Below are 20,827 nucleotides of genomic sequence, written 5' to 3'. Positions count from 1 at the left end.
TGCAGTGTTTGGGCATAAAATTATGGCTTACTTTTAATACGCATTACGAGTGTATTCCCACCTTACACATACGACGTTTCAAGTGGAAACTCAGATACGCTGTTCTTGCGGAAATCGTATTTGTAGTTCTAGTGCGTGAATGTTTCACGGCTGTTCGCCACACCTACGTACATACGTCACGCTGCTGGGTTCAGTCATTGGCTGTTACAAGTACCACCACGTGTGTCTATTGGTTGGAAAACGAAGCTGCGAAACAGGAAGCTAAAAAAAAAAAAGGGGAAAAAAAAAACCTGTCAACTGTATCTCACGTAGGTACGGTCGCGCCTCACATTTCGTCGTGGGTTTCTCTTCCAGGCTGAGGTGACCGTGATAGCTGGTCGCTGCTGAAAAGGCAACATGGGATGCTTCTTCTCGAAGAAATCCAAAAGAAAGTCGGCGGAGAAGGAGAACCTCACGCCGACAACGACGAGTGCTGATACTGCAGGTAACTCGGTTCCCCTTGGCAACAACACCGACGAGGCTCCGAAGCAGTACAGCTGGGACAAGAGGGAAAAGGTGAGGCGACTGGACGGTACAAATCCCAGTAGAACTTGGTAGCATTAAACAAACGCAATGTAAAGTAAGTAGGTATATATAAATAATCTTGACGTCCCGCCGTTGCTTGTCTGGTGTGTTGCGTCAACTTCCAGGTAGTTATTGTTTGTTAATGGTGCAGCTAGCTACACATTTACTATAGACAGGGGGGGAAAAAGTTAGATTTTTGGGTTGGTGTAAAAATTTGAAGAGCACAAATGCAGTACATATTGTTACTCTGAGCTAAAAATGTTGTGACAATGATGGCTTTTAGTAATGAATCGCATAAAACAAATGAACATCCAGGTCGTGCGATTAAAGACGGCAGATCAGGTCTCCTAAATTTGTCACTTTTTTTTATTTTGAATGTTCAAGATGTCGCCCACCTCTCTCTAAATGCTCCCATGTCGCCAGCCTGATCTCATTATGGGATTACAGTCCTACACAACAGAACCCAGCCTTATGTTGCCTTGTTGAGACCTCAGAGGCTTGGCAGTAGATGAACTTCCCTTTACAATCGCTGCTTGTTGAACGTGTAATAAAAAGGTCACACCACCAGCGGCATTATGATTTAGCCCTAAAAGAGCGTACTGAGACACCTTTCAGGTCATTAGGTGGAATCGCATGAACAGGATGCTAAAATACTATTTATTTTTGGTTACAAAAAATTAAATGGCGTGAAGACATTTCAAGAGTTTTATTTTAAAATAAATGTTTTTCTGTATCACAGTTTACGTTTTAGTCATATCAAGAAGATGTGGGTGACATGGACTCCAAATTTAACTGTGATTATGATCAAAGTTGTGCTGCAGGCTACTTAGAGGGGCAACATTATTCATTTTTCTGGCACGTGGCGTCATTTTGTAGCACAATCAAGTAACTATGTTAACTCCAGCTGTTATAAAAAATACTTTTTATATATCAAAAATGGCTTAAGAATTTTGACTCCTCCATTAACTCTTTTACAATGTGTTTACTAGTGTTGCACTGAAAAGTAGCTCATATAATGAGCTCAGCAGAAGTGCAGTTCCACCAGGATTTGCTAATTACTGCTAGCTAGTCTATAGGAGCAGAGTGGGGTATTGTAGGGGAGGGTTGGTCAATGTTCCAGTGAGTCAAGGAAAACTCTAAACACGTGGGATTTGTGGTCCATAGAAGCTGAATGCTGCTTCTCCATGTTTGGCGTGTATTTAAATATTTTATTCCAAAGATATTGTTTGAGCACAGGTGTTTCTGCACAGGTTGACCCCAAGGATTACACTCTGACTGGACTCAAAGATGTCACCGTGGGCCGGCTGCCTGGGACGCTGAACGGCAAGCCGTTCGTCATCCAAGACTGCGAGAACTGCAACATCTTCGTCTTGGACCACTCGGCGACCATCAACATCGACGACTGCGTCAACTGCCGCATCGTCTTCGGGCCCGTGAAGGGCAGCGTGTTCTTCAGGGACTGCAAAGACATCAAGTGCGTGGTGGCCTGCCAGCAGTTTCGCGCGAGGGACTGTAAAAAGATGGACGTGTTCCTGTGCTGCGCCACCCAGCCCATCATCGAGTCCTCCACGGGAATGAAGTTCGGCTGCTTCCAGTACTACTACCCGGAGCTGGCCTTCCACTTCAAGGACGCCGGGCTGAGCATTTTCAACAACAACTGGAGCAACATCCACGACTTCACGCCCGTGTCGGGGGAGAACAATTGGAGCCTGCTGCCAGAAGACGCAAAGGTGGCGGACTTCGTGCCGGCGCCCGACCCGGAGTCCGATTTCAAGTCCGTCCGGATCTCCACCGAGGCCGCCCGGAGCATCATGCCTTTAACGAAGGGAGGCAGGCGGAAAGACAGCGAGGAGTCCTGCCTCTTCGTTTTCTTTGCCGGGGACTACACCACTGCGAATGCCCGGAAACTGATCGATGAGGTGAGTGTCGGTGGGAGAGGAGGCGCTTTTTGTTCGAACCCTGTGGTTTTGGAAAGTGTGTAGAAAGAGGAAGTCTTTGTGGGTAATGGGTGAAAGGGTGGTGCTAATGTTGTCAGAGCTTATGTCAGATGCTTCTTTTTTTAAATGAATTAATCATTGTTCCTATTACTAACACAGCCTAGATACGCATAAAACAGAAGGACCTGCATGTTCAAATGGTCCTGACTGAGACATACAGAAATGCTTGATACTATCTATTATTCTGACAATTAATCTGATTAAACAAATTGGCAAATTCTGCAGCTTTTTCATTTAACTGCTTGAGCCTTTGCTACACAGTGGTAAAATACATTAAAAGATACAAGTAAGCAAATAATTAAATTACTTTTTGAATAAAAGAGTAAAAATGTTATTGCCTAAAATGCAGAACAATGGGATTCTTTTAGTGTGCGCTTGATCATTTGTAGCAAAGGATGCATGATAATCTGTTTTTTGGATTAATAAATGGATAGCAAAAGAACCTTAATAGGAGATTTTTTATTTTTACAGACTTTGAACCAGGAGAGGAATTTTGGGTAAAACATATTTACAGACAAAGAAGGTTTTTCATCTTAAATGCAAAATGTCTCCATGGAAGTGGTTGTCTGTTTTTTTTTTTGTACAAATGCCAGCCACCAGGCTACAGTGGCAGTCTGTCTGTGTAAACATTCCAGAGATGTTTGGTGTCACTTAAAAAGAAAGTTCATCGCCGCACAAGCATGAGTCCTGATTCCTGAGGAAGGATAAAACTTCTTCCAGCCAGGCACATCTTTCAATGAGGAATCTTTTAAAGGCTCCATGACTCACTTTTAGCCAGCGTGGACTCACTTCTCTCCTCTTCTTGCACAGGCCACTTCTAAAGGATTTGTCCTGATCCAGACTAAGGAGGTCTCCATGAAGCCTGAGGATGCAAAGCGTGTCTTTCAGAACAACGCAGACGACCTTGTGGAGTGGATCAACAAAGGTACGTTCATTTTACTTCATCTAATTCCTCAACTTCACTGTAATTCAGTTTAATATCTCCCAGTCAATTGAGGAAGTTGTTTCATAATTCTAGCAGCTATTTAGTGCATTTGTACTGCCTGTTGTAATCATAGAAGGGGTGTGTGCGGGTGTGCGTGTGTGTGTGTGCGCGCCCTGCATTGTACAGCAGATCCATGTGAAACACAACAGGGCATGTCTGAAATTCTTTGGATTCCTGTTCTGTGTTGTTCCGATCCCTTCAAATATAAACAGAAACGTAACTTTATTTCATTTTCTCATGTGATTACGGACAGGGGAAGAATAAAAATACAGTAACCCTGCAAAAGTAGGCATGCCTGGGCGTGCCGTGGTGGCGTAGCGGTTAGCGCGACCCGTATTTGGAGGCCTTGAGTCCTCGACGCGGCCGTCGCGGGTTCGACTCCCGGACCCGACGACATTTGCCGCATGTCTTCCCCCCCCTCTCCTTCCCCGTCTCCTGTCAGCCTACTATCATATAAGGGACACTAGAGCCCACAAAAGACCCCCTGGAGGGGTAAAAAAAAAAGTAGGGATGCCCCTTGAGCTTTTCCACATTTTGCTACTTTAAAAACACCAACATCAATATCTCTTTTTTTGGTTTCATACCCATCATCTGAAAATGAGAAGAACACATCCTAATCATTTTTGGTAGGATAAAAACCTATGGAGAAGTCCCGTTCGCCGTCAGTCATGTTGGAAACCCACAGTTACATGGAAGACTGTCCACTGGCCAAATGAAACAAAAACTAAACTTCCTGTCCTGTATGCAAAACATTGTGTGTGGAGAACAGATGAGAGATTTTCCACTTAAATATAACATCCATCTGAATAAACTGGGTGGTGGCAGCATCCTGCTCTGCAGATGCTTTTCGAGGGCACAGGGAAATGGGTCGGAGTTGTTGGGAAATGAATGAAGCTAAATGCAGGGCAGTCCTGGGAGAGAACCTGTTGGTGCCTGCAAAAGACTGTGAGCCAGGCCTTCTTGTCCAACATCAGTGTCCGATCTCACAAACGGGCTTCCGGAACATTGATTAAAAATAATGCAATAAACACACTCATGGAAAGCCTTCCTAGAAGAGTTGAAGCTCTAATAGCTGCAAATAGTGGGCTGATATGTTCAGACTACAATTACCCCTCAACGTCTCGTGTGTGTGTGTGTGTGTGAAGGTAAAACCTTTAGCACTGTAGTGTATTAAAAATACTGGCAGCTGGAATTGGAATGAAAGTACCAAAATATAAACACGTTTTTGTTTCATTTACACTAATGTGTACTTTGTAGTGTTTCTGTCACAATAGAGCCAGTTAAAGCAGATTACAGTAGAAAATGTAGGGATGAATACTTTTGCAAGACACTGTAGGTCAGGGGTGTTGAACTCATTTTCATTTCATTATGAGTGTCCCTAACGGCTGTGCCGAAATGTACTAATAAAACTATCTATTGACAAACTGTTAGGTATTATAGCTGTCTCTTATAATGGTGTGCTAGGGCCATGGTAGATAGAAGCCAATAAAAGAGCATTTTGTCTGAATTTCAGGAGATTTTCTAGAAAAAACATGAACATTTCTAAACTCCAGAAGTTGACATTTTGTAAGAAGATGTCAGAAATTTTGTGATTATCAGATTTTTTTGATTTTATTTTACTTTTTAGAAAAAATTGAGATAAATCTAAAAATTAGACGGGTTGTTTTGTTTTTTGGCAGAAATGTATCCCTTTTTCCTCATCTACAACAGTCCTAATGCTGTCATAATCTCTGCATTTGATGAGTACTGAAATGAAGTTATATTTTAACATCTTTCTACGTTATAGTTTGGCACTATACAAATATAACTGATTTGATTTTACTGAATTAATATTTAAGCACACAACTGCCATCTTTAAGTTCTATTTATGAAACTCTCTGGAGTCTTGAGGACCACATACAAATGTTGTTATGGGCCAGATTTGGCCCGCAGGCCTCAAGATTGACACGTTTTTTTTCTTTCTGTCACAATCTCATTTGAATACATTTGTTTTGTGTGTTTGGATGTGATAAATGTTGCATAAGTCCGCCAGAAGCCTCAATATGAAACCTCTGCCTCCATGGGAAAGCCCTTTGCTGTTTCCTGGTTGACATACAGTACAGACCAAAAGTTTGGACACACCTTCTAATTCAATGGGTTTTCTTTATTTTCATGACTATTTATAAGGCAAGAAATCCCACTTATTAACCTGACAGGGCAGGTTGACCTATGAAGTGAAAACCATTTCAGGTGACGACCTCTTGAAGCTCATCAAGAAAATGCAGAGTGTGTGCAAAGCAGTAATCACAGCAAAAGGTTGCTACTTTGAAGAAACTAGAATATAAGGGATATTTTCAGTTGTTTTACACTTTTTGTTTAGTGCATATTTCCACATGTGTTATTCATAGTTTTGATGCCTTCAGTGTGAATCTACAATGTCAATAGTCATGAAAATAAAGGAAACTCATTGAATTAAAAGGTGTGTCCAAACTTTTGGTCTGTACTGTACGTGAGCGGAATGTTTAAGGGATTGGGATCGGTCCGAGTACCGACACTGGGATCAGCAATGTGGATGTCCTGACTGAATTTTTCTATCTCGCCACTCAAGGCCCGGTCACTGCCCTGGAGCTGAACGGTGATGGAGCAGTGGAAGCATGCAAGACCATCGCCAGCGAGGTTTTTAGTGGCACTAAGGTAGGCATTTTTCCTTTTTTTCCCCCTTTTTTTCTATTTTTGGAGCATTTTTCTTCTTTAAACACCCTCACATGTAGGCTCACTTGTGTTCTTCTTTTTTTTTCCTTCAGGTTTTCGTTTCAGACAATAAGAATACGTCAACCCGAGACGTCGACAGCTTCTTCAACTTTGCCGACATGCAGATGGGTTTGTAAATAAGTCGGCCGTCCAAACAAGCTGCCTGAGCTGATTGAGATTCCTTTTTACGGGATGAAAGACGGAAAATTCTGCAGACCGTTTGATGTTGCCTTGGATCGAATGAGTCAGTTTCCACAATCACATGAAAAGGTTGTTCCCTTTTTTTGGTTTTGTTTTGTTCTGTTTTAGATTTTTAATGCCGAGGGAAGAAAAGGCTGCAAACCACTCAAATGTTAGTTCCTAAGAGTGCTGTGATTATTTATGTTTCTGTGAATGTATTTTGTAACTCTGCTTTCATTTTTCGTAAATGTAGCTGTTTCTATAAATGCGCTTTTTTTTTTTTTTATTTAAAATTTTACTTTTTATTGATTTCTAGGATAAAGGAGAGCAAATTCTGGGGGGGTGAACATGAGTTCAACCATATGGTTTCTCTTAGAATTATGTGTTTGTGGTTTAAATACTGGATTTTTCTCTGTTCAAAATGTGTATATATGAAATGTGCTGTATAGGTGATGACCATGTTTTTACTCTTACTTCTTAGGCCCAAACCAGGTTGTGAAAAGTTGATTTTAAGTGATCTGTTTTCGCCAACACATAAACACAAGAGAGAGGCTGGCTTTTTAAAGTAGGCAACTTGTTTTTTTTTGTTTTTTTTTACATATATATATTTTTTATATGCATTACTGAACCTCTTTTGTATAGAAAAAAAAAATCATCACCTATATATGAATATATATTTTGTAAAATGTTATTTTGTAAGATGACTGAAAGAAAACTTCTGTTTCTTCTTCACACCTTTAAAAGCTGAACAACAGAATGTCTAAAGTAAAATTTGCAGAGTTACTCAGCTTGATAACACATGTGAAAAAACAGACGCTGTTCAAAAGGGAAATGCTCTTCTTCCTCTTTGTGAATTTATCTTCTTTTTTTTTTGTTCAAAGCCTCCAAAGGTCAATTTAAAGAGACTGAAAATGGAAGCACACTAGTTGATTCACTATTGTTGAATAATTATTTACTATTAGTCCTACTAAATTGGTTTACTCTCTCTTCTGGATGATGAGTTTAGTTGGAGTTTTTGCTAGATGAAAAAAAAAAAAAAAATCCTCCGTAATTCACATGTATTCCACTTACGTGAATCATATGTCTCATTATAAACCATGACCTCGTTTACAGACTTCACTACACCCAGAGCGATATAAAGACAACAAAAAAAGAACGGCGTATAAATCATTACTATGCCATACTGTTCCTGTTTTTATTTTAACCACATCACTTCTGACTTATCTGTTTTTACAGTCACTTCCAAGGACACCCATAAAAACATGCCATGTGAAATTTGTCAATTTATTTGTATCTGTAAGTTGATTTAATTTTTTTTTTCTAGAAAGTGCATGTCATCTGTATTTTGTTTCTGAATTTTTAAGTGCGTAACTATGACCTTTATGAAATGCCAGATTCATATTAAAGTCCGTAGATTAAATGTTATTTTCTTTGTCTAGACGGTCATTTACTTGTAGTGGATATTCTCCCAATAAGGTTCAGTGTTTGCGGTAATCCATAGCGGCGAGCGCCAGAGTGCAAAATCGAGCGCACCCAGGGCGGAGGAAAAGCGGCGGGCTTTAGGACCCGTCGCTGCGGGCGGTACAATAGCGCTGTTGTGCCGTGTTGGTGGTGGACACACTGCAGCCTGGAGATTCCCACTGTGGTGGGATACAAAAAGCCCTACATTTAATTTAATATTAGGACCACAGTCCATATTTTCATAACTGTATGTATGTTCGGTCCGTGTGACCGTGTGTTTGAAGGGAGCGAAGCTGAGAAAGGCCGTGGACGGAAGGTAAGATGGGAGGAATGTGAACAATATGCTCGTGTGTTCAGGGTGCCAGGATTTGCACTGGATGGTTTATTCAGGCCACGGGGCCTGCTCCTTTCATGCTATACCGAGGCCATTCCTGCGCTTTTACTTAGCAAATACTACCTCCTCTATGGAGGAGTCTCTCTTTAGAAACTTGTAATTATCTTCACAGAGCATTTAAGCAACTTGAGCTGTGCAAATACTCGCCTTAATGTCTGTAGGAAGTGACATCTTTGTACGAAGGTGGCGCCATGTTTGACTTTACAGCCTGCAAGGCAGCCTGGTGTAGGCCTGTGCATGGGAGTGTTTGGCGCCAACAACTCCGTTTAGTTCTTCTTTTTAGCAATGCAAACCACAACATAAATCCCCCAGCTTGACTTTTAGCTCAATACAATAGCCACACGTCACATTTATATCGGTGGAAATGAGTAAAATCCAGTGGAAACCCCTTAAATCATTGTATTCTCCACCCAAAGCGCCTCTAGTTAAAGAGTAGCATGTAGACATGCCATAAACCAACATTCATAGTTCCTTCCAAAAGTATTCAGTACCCTTGGATGCCCCAGCAATTTACATTTTTTCCATTTATGACTCCAAATAAAAATCTGGAAAGTGTGGCTTGCATTTGTTTTCAGGCCAACTGAGCAAATGTGTCCGCCTGCTGTGTTCATCTGCAACCTGAAACATTTGCCCATTATTCTCTGGATAATAGCTCAAACGTGATCTGATTGGATGAATAGAAGCAGTGTTTAAGTTGTTTTCTTCCAGGGCCATATGTAGCAACATCTGTCCAGGTAAACATGGAGCTGGAACCACCATGTTTACCTGTGCGTACAGTCATTTCAGGGATAATGAAAACCGCTTTAAACGTAGGCCATGAAGTTCAGTAGAGAACGCCTTCTTCCGGTTGTTTACTGTTTTCTCTGTGTGGTTTGTACTAAACTGCTAACAGGACTTTATTAGCCAGTAGCTTTCTTCCAATTCCTTTTCTATTAAAAACAAAATGTTGGAGAAAACGACACCTCTTGGTTTTCAGAAACGGTTCGGAAGTCCTGTAACGCTTTACTTCCACTTCATAATTACGCACCAATTTGTATTGTTCTCTTCGATGTGACACATTATTGTTGTAACTTGACAAAAAAAAAGAAAGAAATTCACACTCTATGAAAATATGTGCATGCCATACATTTACACTCGACCATACATTTCATACATTTTCAGCAACAAGCACTCTGAACTGCGTGGTTGCTGAAAAAGTGCTACATAAATAAAACTTCTACTTCTTCTTCTCAAAAAAATGTCTCATTTATGGAACATTAAAAACCAAAAAAAAAAAAAAAAGATTACTGCTTGTGCTTGCAAAACCTTTTTCAACCCGTTACAACTGTTTTGTTAGTTTCCACTCAAGCATGTCGAAGTCACTGAGAAATCCCCCTTCTCAGCGACTCGGTATTTATCTCACGACTCACTGAAATTCACCGAGGTTAAGCGTTCGCCGTCGCTCTTTGGCGAATCTCCGTGTACTCGTGAAAGAACACAAAAGTCAGGTTTTTGGCTTAAACAAAAGTTTTTAAACGACTAAAATTGAATTGCGAGTTAATTAAATCCAGCGTGCGAGGGCAAACGAGGAGCTTCGCTGCAGGAAAAACGTGCGGATGAAATCAGTTGAAAGCCTGGGCAGATTTCCTCTGTTCTCGGTGAAAAGAGGAACTAGTTTGATGCGTCTTCCTCCTCCTGCTGCCGCCGCCGTCTTGTCCTCATGGGGAATGTGAGGCATGTCCTGTCTGTTGAGACAGCTTACTGTATAGGAGGTTACTCCTGGTCTGTGAGCTTTTTGAAAACTTTTAATGAATGAAAGACACATGCTGTTGGCTTTATTTTTTTTATTATTATTATTATTTTTCCATCTGTTTGGCTTCAATTCTGCTGAAGCGTAACCAGAGTGAAGGAAGTCTGATTTATTTTATTTCAACCTTTCACTGGAAACGTTTTGTTCTGGACTTCACCTGGCTCTCCAGCCGTAGTCTAAACAGAAAACAATGCCTTCCCGAAGTGCTTGCACCTCCTTGAAGTTTTGCTTTGGTGTGTTACCATGACAACCTCGACATATTTTTACGTCGCAGAGTAGTATGTAGTAGTAAGGTGGACAGATGTGATTCGTGGTTTTAATTTATTTTTTTCAGATGGAGACATTTTAAAGGTGCGACATTCGACCACCTTCTACTGTGACAATCATTCGAGTTTTATTTGCGTCCTCTTCTGTTGACTTGTACAATAGTGATGCTTCACTTTGTATTGATTTGTCACATAAAATCGTACACTTTATTTATGTATTTAAAGTTCAGCAGGAGCACACATATTATCGTAAAACACGATGTTGACTTACGTTTTCCCTCCTGCAGATATGAAACAGAGGTTAGTTATCAGAAGACTCCACTAGCATGCTTTGCAGTCTGATGTTTATGGTGAGTACCCATCATCCTCTCTGTCGACCACATCTAGGTTTAAAAATACATTTTTAGATTTTATTTTTTCCAAATTTGATTTCCAGTTTTTATGCAATTTTTTTTTTCTTTCACTTTTTTGTTTAAAAAAAATAACAGGAAATACCTTAAATGGATTCAATTGTTTTTTAATTGATACATTTGTATTTTTCTGTTATTATTAGGATTTTGCTAATAGTGTGCACCCCAATATTGCACTTTTTCAAATGTCCTACAGAAAATAACTGAGAAGCCCAATTTTCAATTTTAATAGGTTTTTATTATAGATTTTTTCCCCTCACTTTTTTTCTTTGGAAAAATTACAAATGACAAAAAATATCTTTTTTTTTTTTTTTAAAAAAACGGTTTTCTTTTATATTTTCTTGAATAAAAATTCCAAATAAATAGAAGTTGTAAAACTGTCTTGTCAAGCAAGATGGTACTTCTCATCACTCTGGAAACTCAACTAGTGCTCAGGCGAAAAAAGAAAAATCTGAATTGTTTTTCTCCCTCATGCCTCCCCAAAATAAAATCTTTAATATATATACAGTACAGACCAAAAGTTTGGACACGCCTTCTAATTCAATGGGTTTTCTTTATTTTCATGACTATTTATAAGGCAAGAAATCCCACTTATTAACCTGACAGGGCAGGTTGACCTATGAAGTGAAAACCATTTCAGGTGACGACCTCTTGAAGCCCATCAAGAAAATGCAGAGTGTGTGCAAAGCAGTAATCACAGCAAAAGGTTGCTACTTTGAAGAAACTAGAATATAAGGGATATTTTCAGTTGTTTTACACTTTTTTGTTTAGTGCATATTTCCACATGTGTTATTCATAGTTTTGATGCCTTCAGTGTGAATCTACAATGTCAATAGTCATGAAAATAAAGGAAACTCATTGAATTAAAAGGTGTGTCCAAACTTTTGGTCTGTACTGTATATATATATATAAATTGCTAAAATTGGAGTCTCAACTGATGCTTTTAAAAGCTGCCTCGTTGCTCCTGCAGGACGTTACAGGATGAAACGTCTCAGGTCGTCCAGCAGCAGCGACAGTTCCGACAATGAGAGTGAGTCCCGTCTGTCCGAGACGCCCGCTGACACAAGAACCTGCACTTCCTTTGTGTTTCTCTTCTCTGTAATCAACACTCACTCAACCCTTTTTCCTTTTAGGTCCTTCAACCTCTTTCTGCTCCTCCAACAAATATGAGAGTAAATTTGGAACCCCGGCCTCCGACCCGAAAAAACCTGCTGAGGTAAGAAACTCTAATTTTAAAAAAACCATCAGGACTTGCACTAGACTTTATCTCTGCTTTCGTTTCTCTCCTCCAGGTGTTCAGAAAAGACCTGATCAGTGCCATGAAGATCCCCGATTCCCACCACGTGTCGCCGGAGGACTACTACCTGCTGACGGACGCCTGGAAGCAGGAGTGGGAGAAGGGCGTCCAGGTGCTGGCCAGTCCGGACACCATCCCCGAGCCGTCCGTGAGGTACGCCGCGTCCTGTCTTGAGTGCTCAGCTCTCCGCCCTCAACTGAAAGGTTTTCCTCGCTTCCCTCCTGTTCAGAGTCACCGCAGAGAAGTCCAAAGAAGTGCTTTACACCCACCAGAGGAAGTACATCCAGTGTTCGGGCCAGGAAGCGACAGAACCCGGATACGTCAACATCAAGGAGTTGGCGGAGGCCATGTGCCGCTACGACCTGGACGACATGGACCTGTACTGGCTGCACGGGCTCAACAGTGAGCTGAGTCACATGGGTAAGAAAATCCAGCTGATTAAAGATTGGCTCTTTTTGTTTCTGCCCCCAGGCTGCTGAGATAGGTGGAGAGGTAAGTCATTTCTTATAATTTTCCACACTTTTTTATTATTTTTAAAGTTGTTTTTGTCCATTCATTGGCCCACCTATCTGTTGGCCCATCCACCTTGCATTTCAGATTTATTTATTTACTTCATAATGTGAAAATGTCCCCTTTAAATTCACATGGGACCATTGTATCTATATTTTTTAGAATGGTCTATAAAACAATTGAAAAGTTTGAAATTTTCACCAAAAAAAAACAAAAAACGCTGATCAGCCACCTACATTAAGATGTTTGCTGATTGGAAAATAAATGAACAGTATTCTTTGTATCCTCAATAGCTTCTAAGCGCAGTAAAAGTAAATTTTGCATTCATCTCTTGTTTTGAATTGAGAGCAGCAGACATTTTGTGCCAACCAGATTTTCTTCTGCATATCTTTGACATGCTAGCATAAGTTATCTCTGTTCTGACTCAACACACCCAGTTAAGGTTTTCAATAAATTTGCATTTGGCTGGTGCTAATATTTTAATGTGAAGTAGTTGTGCTGTAAAGCTAGGCTAACATTAGTATGACTGATAATTTGGTTTAGCATATGTCGGTACAGTTCCAATTTGCGCAAGAACAAAAAACTTTTTGTTTCATAAAAACTTGTTCTGTTTTGAAAGTCATAAAATTTAAAGACTGGTGTTTCAGCTGCTCTCATCACAGACACAGACAGATGCAAGCGCTCGTTGGTGGTAAATGTCATTGTGCAAAGGGAGAGAAAATCTTACCTTGTTATGGAAAATCAATATTTGCTGCATCAATAAAATACTGTGCAGGTTCTAAAGTACAGTCGCTCAAAAGTTCCAGCGTCAGCAGCCGATCCGATACTCGGGATCGGACAGGTTCAGATTCAGTTTAATTCTAAAGGTTTGCGCTGTGCCTTTCATCAGTGTTGGTGGTTTCTATCCGTCATTCAGGGGAGGTGCCCATCGACGAGCTGATGATGGAGCGAGTCATGGAGGCCCTGGAGAGGCAGTGCCATGACAACATGAGGCACGCCATAGAGACGGTGGAAGGCCTGGGGATCGAGTACGACGAGGACGTGATTTGTGACGTGTGCCGCTCCCCGGACAGCGAAGAAGGGAACGACATGGTGTTCTGTGACAAGTGCAACATCTGCGTGCATCAGGTGGGGGAAAACAGACAAAAGCTCAAAAAGGGTAATGTCCCTTTAAAAGAAAATCTTGTTCTGTGTTGTTTAGGTCTGCAAGAAACTTTTTCTGACAATTGATTAATTAGATAAAAATTTGGAACTTTCTGCATATTTTTCATTTCACCATTTAAGCCTTTTTTAACACAATATTAAAAATACATTAAAAGATGCAAATAATTAGATTTTCTTTTTTTCTTGAATACGAAAAGAAAAGCTGTTGCCTAAAATGCAACAAGATCCCATCCAGTTTGTGTATGCTTGATCATTCGTTCTAAGCCTCTGCCTCTTCCTCAGGCCTGCTACGGTATAGTCAAAGTGCCTGTGGGAAACTGGCTCTGCAGGACGTGCGTCCTCAGCATCGACCCCCAGTGCCTGCTGTGCCCCAAGAAGGGCGGCGCCATGAAGGCCACACGCGCCGGCACCAAATGGGCTCACGTCAGCTGCGCCCTGTGGATACCCGAGGTGTGTGTGTGTGAGGCCTTGCAGCAATACCCCCTGATAGCTGCACATCTGGCTGTAGCAGGCGTTTGATTAATGGCGGCTCTCGTTCCAGGTGAGCATCGCCTGTCCGGAGCGAATGGAGCCCATCACCAAAGTGTCCCACATCCCGCCCAGCCGCTGGTCGCTCATCTGCAGTCTGTGCAAACTGAAGACGGGCGCATGCATTCAGGTGAGTGTGGCTTAGCTTACATTTAAGGCAAATTTGACTGTTTTGATTGACTTTTAATGTAAGATTTAATGCAACTTTGCATAAAAGTGTCATTATTTACCAGCTAATGCTAAGCTGAAACTTTTAATGCAAATTTGCATGAATTTTATTTTTCCAAATGACACTTTATGACAACAGCTATAAACAGTATAAGTACAATTTTCATGTATCTGTACTTTACTTAAGTAGATTTAATAATGGATACTTTCAACTTTTACTCCACTACATTTTACAGTAAGTATCTGTACTTTCTACTTCATTACATTTCTACAAAACCGTCGCATTACTCGTTGCATCCAAGTCGCATTGAGCTATTCGTTAAAATGTGAAGTTCAGGGACTTGACGTGGCGCTGTAAAATCCAAGCAGTAACGACACACTAATTCCGTGTGTCTGTTGTCTCCCATCGCCTCCTCCTTTCACTCGCACGCGGAGCTCCAAGTCATGCGCAGAGGTTTCCTCTGAGCGGAAGAAGATATCTGTCTAATCGTCAGTAATCATAAGTCATAAGATTTGGCGACATGTAAAATCAGCAGCGCTTTGCTTTCATAAATGGTGGGGACTTCGTCCAACTTTTAGCATCACTTGGAAAGGAAGTTTAAAGAAAAGTGAGCTCTGTGGACGGGATGTTAGCAAAGCTAGCTGTACAGAGACACATATGTTGCATCTGCGATGAAAAAAAGTTGTCACTCATGCGCTGAATTATTGTGTGGAGGTGTTGACTGAGGTGTCGCATATATGGGACAACGTTGTGACCAAAGTCTGTTATATAGTGACATGACATTCATGAACTATCCGATTCTTCTGGACGGATCTTTACTAAGTCCTATAGGACTGAAGCCTCACTGAGAACCGTTCTTTGTTCTTGTGATGCTCTGCGTACACTGCAGTACCTATTGTTATTTTATTGAATTGGCGAATAAATAAAACAAGAACGTAAGAACGCTGAGCATGCTCATTGCTCTTTGACTGTTTTTGTCACCTGTCATGGTGGCAGACAGGGTGAGAACCGTCACTTCCTTCTGCTTGGTTACTTCTTGTTGTTCCTTGGTCAGTGTTCATAGTTGAGTGTTGTTTACCGTTTATGCATTGCCTTAATTGCTATGTTTAATGGTGCAGACAGTTGTGGTCTCTGACGTGCTCAATACGGGCAGCTGCCCAGGGCGTTATCTTTCTAGGGACGGCAGGAGACCTCCGCGGATTGTAGCACAGAGATGGAAACAAAGCAGAACAAAGAAGAGTTTGAATTCATTTTGTCTCCTAACATGACAAACATATGTCAAGTTAGGAGACAAAATGTTTCCATCCCTGAAATTATGATGCATAGAATCACATATCCAAGTCTAAACTATGTTACAGAGTAAACAGAATAAAAACATGCATTATCTATGGCATTGTTCATTAAAATAGCACATTTCTGACATATTATAACTAAGTACGATAGGTACACTTAAAGGTATTGTATTAGCGATTAGGTAATGCATTCAGCAAGTACTTTTGCTTTTAATACTTAAGTATTTTTAAAGCCAGTATGTTTTTACTTTTACTCAAGTAAAAATGTTAATGTGCTACTCTTACTTTTACTAGAGTACATTTTTGTCTGTGTATTTGTACTTTTGCTTAAGTACATTTTTTGAGTACTTTCTCCACCACTGGCTATAAACATTCATACAGACTCCTTCATGTTTATGACAGACTCCTTCATGTTTATGACAGTGCAATGTGTTACAGATTGTTCTAGTTATTGATTAATCTATCAAATTTTTGACTATTAATCAGATAAATTGACACGTTTGATTGAATTTATAGACGAAATGTTCATTTTATTGCCTAAAACACAACAGCATTCATTTAGTGAATGCTTGATTGTTTATAGCAAAGGATGGAGATGTCACACAACAAAAAAAAAAACTTCTAACATCCAACATGTGAAGAGTTCAGCCGTTTCTGCTTGACTGAACATCAACACAGCGTACGACTGGTCTGTTGACTTAAGTTAATTTAGATGAATAGATTTGAACCGGATCAAGTTTAAACTTTGCCACTTGAGAAGTTTCGGGAAGAGCAGATTTACAGTTTTGGTTTTTTGTTTGTTTTATCTTAAATGCAAAATGTGTATATATTTTATACCGTTTTGTCTTAATTACGGCGCTGAGTGTGTTCTTTCAGCAAATGTCTTTTTTTTTGAGTCTATATAAAGCTCTGGAAAAAATGAAGAGCCCACTGCACTGAACCCCATTGAAAACCTGGTTATTCCACCAAATATTGATTTCTGAACTCATCCTGAGTTAAAACATTAGTATTGTTGTTCCTCATGAATGTGAATTTGTTTTCTTTGCATTACTTGAGGTCTGAAAGCACTGCATCTCTTTCATTATTTTAACCATTTCTCATCTTCTGCAAATAAATGCAAAATTTTTGCTTGGCGTTTTAGAGACATGATGTCAGCAGTTCATAGAATAAAAGAACAAAGTTCATTTTGCTCAAACATAGATAAAAAGTAAAATCAGAGGAACTGATCATCTTAAGTGGTCTCTTAATTTTTTCCAGAGCTGCACGTGCCAGTTAACGAGTAATCAATTGCTAAATTGACGATTATTTCAACAACTGCTGAACATGACATCAGCTTTGAACGCCGTCACGCTTGCGGAGCGACCCGCTAACATTTCGGCTCTGCTCGTAGTGTTCGGTGAAGAACTGCACCATCCCCTTCCACGTGACCTGCGCCTTCGAGCACAGCCTGGAGATGAAGACCATCTTGGATGAGGGCGACGAAGTCAAGTTCAAGTCGTTCTGCCTGAAGCACAGCAAGCCCGGCGATGCCGGCCTCAGCCCGGGCCGCTCCAAAGCGCCCGGCGAGGCGGCCAAGGTGGGCCAGCGCGCGCAGAGGCTGCAGGAGCTGGAGGAGGAGTTCTACACGCTGATCCAGCTGGGCCAGCTGGCGCAGGAGCTGGGGCTCTCCGAGCGCCCGCTGGACTTCATCTACCAGTACTGGAAGCTGAAGAGGAAGTCCAGCTTCAACAAGCCTCTGCTGCCCCCTAAGGAGGAGGAGGAGAACCTGGTGCTGCGGCCGCAGGAGGACAGCATCCACACGCGCATGCGCATGTTCATGCACTTGCGACAGGATTTGGAGCGGGTGGGTGCTTTTGGTTCCTTTTTGGATTTTTTTTCTTCTTCTTCACTTCCATTTTTACTGCAGTGAAGCAGTGCATAATGCTGAGTCGGTGTATTTTTAGCCTCAGGAGCAAAAAAAAACAAAAAAAAATCCCTCTGCCCAGTAGTGGTTTTAGTCACTTCTCTATAAACCAGACAGTCTAGGAGATTCTAATGTTGTGACATTTTACCACAACTTGACATGATTTTTCTGCAACATATCTTTGGGATTTTGTTGCTCGTTTTGAGCCACACACATAACAAAACACAGCAGAACAGATCTGCATATTAGACATGGTTGATGTTGTTTTCCAGCTAGATAATAACTCTTTACATGCAGTTCACTTTCTGCCGTTTGATGATCTTCACGCCGGCTTCCGTTCGTTCCTGTCCGCAGGTGAGGAATCTGTGCTACATGGTGAGCCGGCGAGAGAAGCTGAAGCTGCTGCAGAGTAAAGCTCAGGAGCAAATGTTCAACCTGCATCTCAAGCTTCTCAACCAGGAGATGTCCTCTGGTGAGAACAGGAGGCATTTCTATATTTCTACAGTGTTGATACATGTCCTGTCGTATCTGGGCAGAATTCCAGTACTGTGGTTTCTGTGTATTTATTGTCAATAACTTACATTTTATTAACATTTAAATTTTTACTGAGTTGGTTGCTACCTAAATCTTGCGTTACTGGTTTTTTTTGGAAGAGGATGTTCGGGGTTCCTTAACTGTCTGGAAAAGAAGGAAATTTAATTTCAGTATTTTGAGATGAGAAAATGAAGATTTTGGAAAAACCTTTGTATTTCCAGATTTTATTCTTTTATTGTATTGATTAAATATTGTGTCTTTACTTCCATCCTTTCGTTTTTCCATTTGTTCTCTCTCCTATGTTTTTTTTCCCCTTGTATTTCCTAAATTTTCTTTTCTGGTATCATATTTACTAAACATCCTTTCCTTCCTTTGTTCCCTACTTGCTTCTTTTCTTATTGTCTACCACAATTAATTAATTTTCCTCTCATCCTTTTTTTTCCTTTGTTTTACGTATCGGTAGAAGAATTTGGGCCAATATTAACATTGATGTTATGACCAATAACTGACATTTATGGATATAATTAAAGGGAGGTTTATTTTAAAAAATGCATCTTAAAATGAACCTAGAATATTTGGAAAATTAAATTTGGAAAAAATTGCAGTTTTAACACGGAGGGAAAACAAAACCTAGGAACTTCTTCTAGGGCATTATTTCAGCTCAGGTGTTGTTCAAAACTTGCTACATTTTCTTAAATGTCATTTTTCATGACGGCATAAATATGTTAATGGACGATTCTGTCACTTTTCAACCAGTTTCACTAAAATACATTCAGCCTTCCTGGTATCTGCTGAGAATCTCGCTCCCCGTTTAGCAATCTGAACGAACTCCCGACATCGCTCCGTCAGAAACACTGCTTCCTGATGCTGTCGCCCAACTTGTTGGGTCAGGTTTCATACCGTCTCGTTTGCCTTGCCAGTCTAAACCATGTTTCCCTGTTTTACCCCCTGCAGATCTTCCTGCTTCTCTCCCGGTGGAGAACATGCTGTTCCGGCCTCCTCCGAGGATCACCCTGAAACTGAAGATGCCCAAAAGTTCCGGTCTGGGAAACGGAAACCGCAGCTCCAAGCTGGGCAACGGGCCGCTGTGCCCGGACAACAGCGGGAACGTCAACGAACATGCCGCCGAGGGGCTCGGCCAGGGGAAGCCCCAGCTGCACGCCCGCAAAGATGACCGACCCAACGGTCGCCTGTCGTCCTCCGGCGGCGGGCCGTTAGCCGGCAAGCCTGCAGGCAAACATTTGGCCTTGCACTTCGTGCACCACGCTCACTCTTCCAACAGCAACGGCAAACTGGACCAGGACCGAGCGTGCGCGGTGAAGTGCAACGGCGTCCTGGACAGGGCAGCGGCTCAGAAGGACGGCTCCTGCCAGACACAAGGCACCCGGGACGTTTCCAAGGAGGTCCTGGACAAAAGCAGCTTCTGCAAGACTGCCATGGAGCGTTTCGGCAGATCCTTCAAGGAGGCGACCATCAACTTGGTACGGACGACGGAGGACCTGTGGGTCTCGGACAAACTGTCCCGAAAGAGCGCCGCCGAGGAGAAACAGTGGACCAAACCTGTACTAGAACACAAAGCCAAAAACAGACGGCCGCACCAGGACAGCGACGGGTACTGCCCCGACCTGGAGCTGAGCGACTCCGAACCCGAAGCCAAAGGTCGGCTCGGTCAGCAGGTGGGGCTGCCGCAGCCAAACGCCCAGCGGAAGGGGAAGCACTCGGCGGGGTCCAGACACTCGGTGACGAGGTGACACCGTCGGCGGACGCTTCCAGCTCCTCTCATCAGGGACCAAGCCACGGTGCTGCAACCACAGGATGCAGCGTGTCGGGTTCAGGACCATACATGAGGTTGAAACGGCTAATATCAACTCATCTGAGAGAGATTTGTACAACCAACTGCAAACTTTTTCTTTTCTTTTTTTTTTTTTTTTTTTTTACATTTGTCCAGTAAGGTTTTATTTTTATGTTTTTGTTTTCCACATCAGCTGCCTTTTCTGAAAACGAATGCTCCACACTCGACTGGGTTATAGTTTGTTTCCGGTGAGTAAACACTACATGTGTGTCTCAAAATGGGACGAGACTCGTCTTTATTTTATTTCATTCTTTTTACGTCGCGCCAGCATCCCGAGTTATCCTCCAACGATGAAAGTGGTGGCAGCAAAGTATTACGAGGCGGCGGTCGGACCGCCTCGTTTCCTGGGGTCAGACGCTCACGTGAGCAGCCTTCGTCGTCTGAGTTGAAATGTGAAAACGAGCTGTGAAACAACCATCTTTACTGTTCTACGTCCTCCTGTTTCAGTAATAAACGTGGCATAAGAGCTTCAAACCTGCTGGGTTGTTTTATTCTTTTACATAAAGGCCAAATCTAAAGTTTTTACTAATTTAAAAAAATTAATTAAATCCCCTTTGAATAACATACCCCCACTCAGAAGCATCGACAAACCGAGTGGATACCGATTTAAAAAGAGCACGGAAGTGGGTTTTTACAAAGCTGTGCGCTGATCCTCGTCCCGGTCAGTGATCCGTTTCAGCTTCCTGAATCGATCACTAGAGGGCAGCGTTGTCAAATCTAAAGATTTAAACCACAGATTAATGGTTTTCTGATCTGCCTTAGGAACAAGAGAAAATGAGCTGGTTACCTTTTGACTCGAGCA

General features: G+C 41.6%; 2 protein-coding genes across 2 annotated transcripts; both read left to right on the top strand.

Annotated features, from left to right (window-relative positions):
- The first annotated feature begins 263 nt into the window (after window positions 1–263).
- rp2 (RP2 activator of ARL3 GTPase) lies at window positions 264–7,881 on the top strand. The gene is made up of 5 exons (XM_028027746.1): window positions 264–555; window positions 1,815–2,483; window positions 3,372–3,486; window positions 6,134–6,219; window positions 6,330–7,881. Exons 1-5 carry the CDS (start codon window positions 397–399, stop codon window positions 6,411–6,413), a joined length of 1,113 nt encoding a protein of 370 aa, XP_027883547.1. The 5' UTR covers window positions 264–396; the 3' UTR covers window positions 6,414–7,881.
- A 139-nt stretch (window positions 7,882–8,020) lies between these two features.
- jade3 (jade family PHD finger 3) lies at window positions 8,021–20,503 on the top strand. Its single transcript, XM_028027744.1, has 12 exons — window positions 8,021–8,233; window positions 10,654–10,716; window positions 11,747–11,806; window positions 11,910–11,992; window positions 12,069–12,226; window positions 12,303–12,493; window positions 13,500–13,711; window positions 14,030–14,197; window positions 14,289–14,405; window positions 17,127–17,579; window positions 17,994–18,111; window positions 19,128–20,503. Exons 3-12 carry the CDS (start codon window positions 11,758–11,760, stop codon window positions 19,922–19,924), a joined length of 2,346 nt encoding a protein of 781 aa, XP_027883545.1. The 5' UTR covers window positions 8,021–8,233; window positions 10,654–10,716; window positions 11,747–11,757; the 3' UTR covers window positions 19,925–20,503.
- The last annotated feature ends 324 nt before the right edge of the window (window positions 20,504–20,827 follow it).

The sequence above is a fragment of the Xiphophorus couchianus genome, chromosome 9, assembly GCF_001444195.1.
Source record: "Xiphophorus couchianus chromosome 9, X_couchianus-1.0, whole genome shotgun sequence".
Classification (NCBI taxonomy): domain Eukaryota; kingdom Metazoa; phylum Chordata; class Actinopteri; order Cyprinodontiformes; family Poeciliidae; genus Xiphophorus; species Xiphophorus couchianus.
This window is presented reverse-complemented; position numbering and strand designations above follow the sequence as displayed.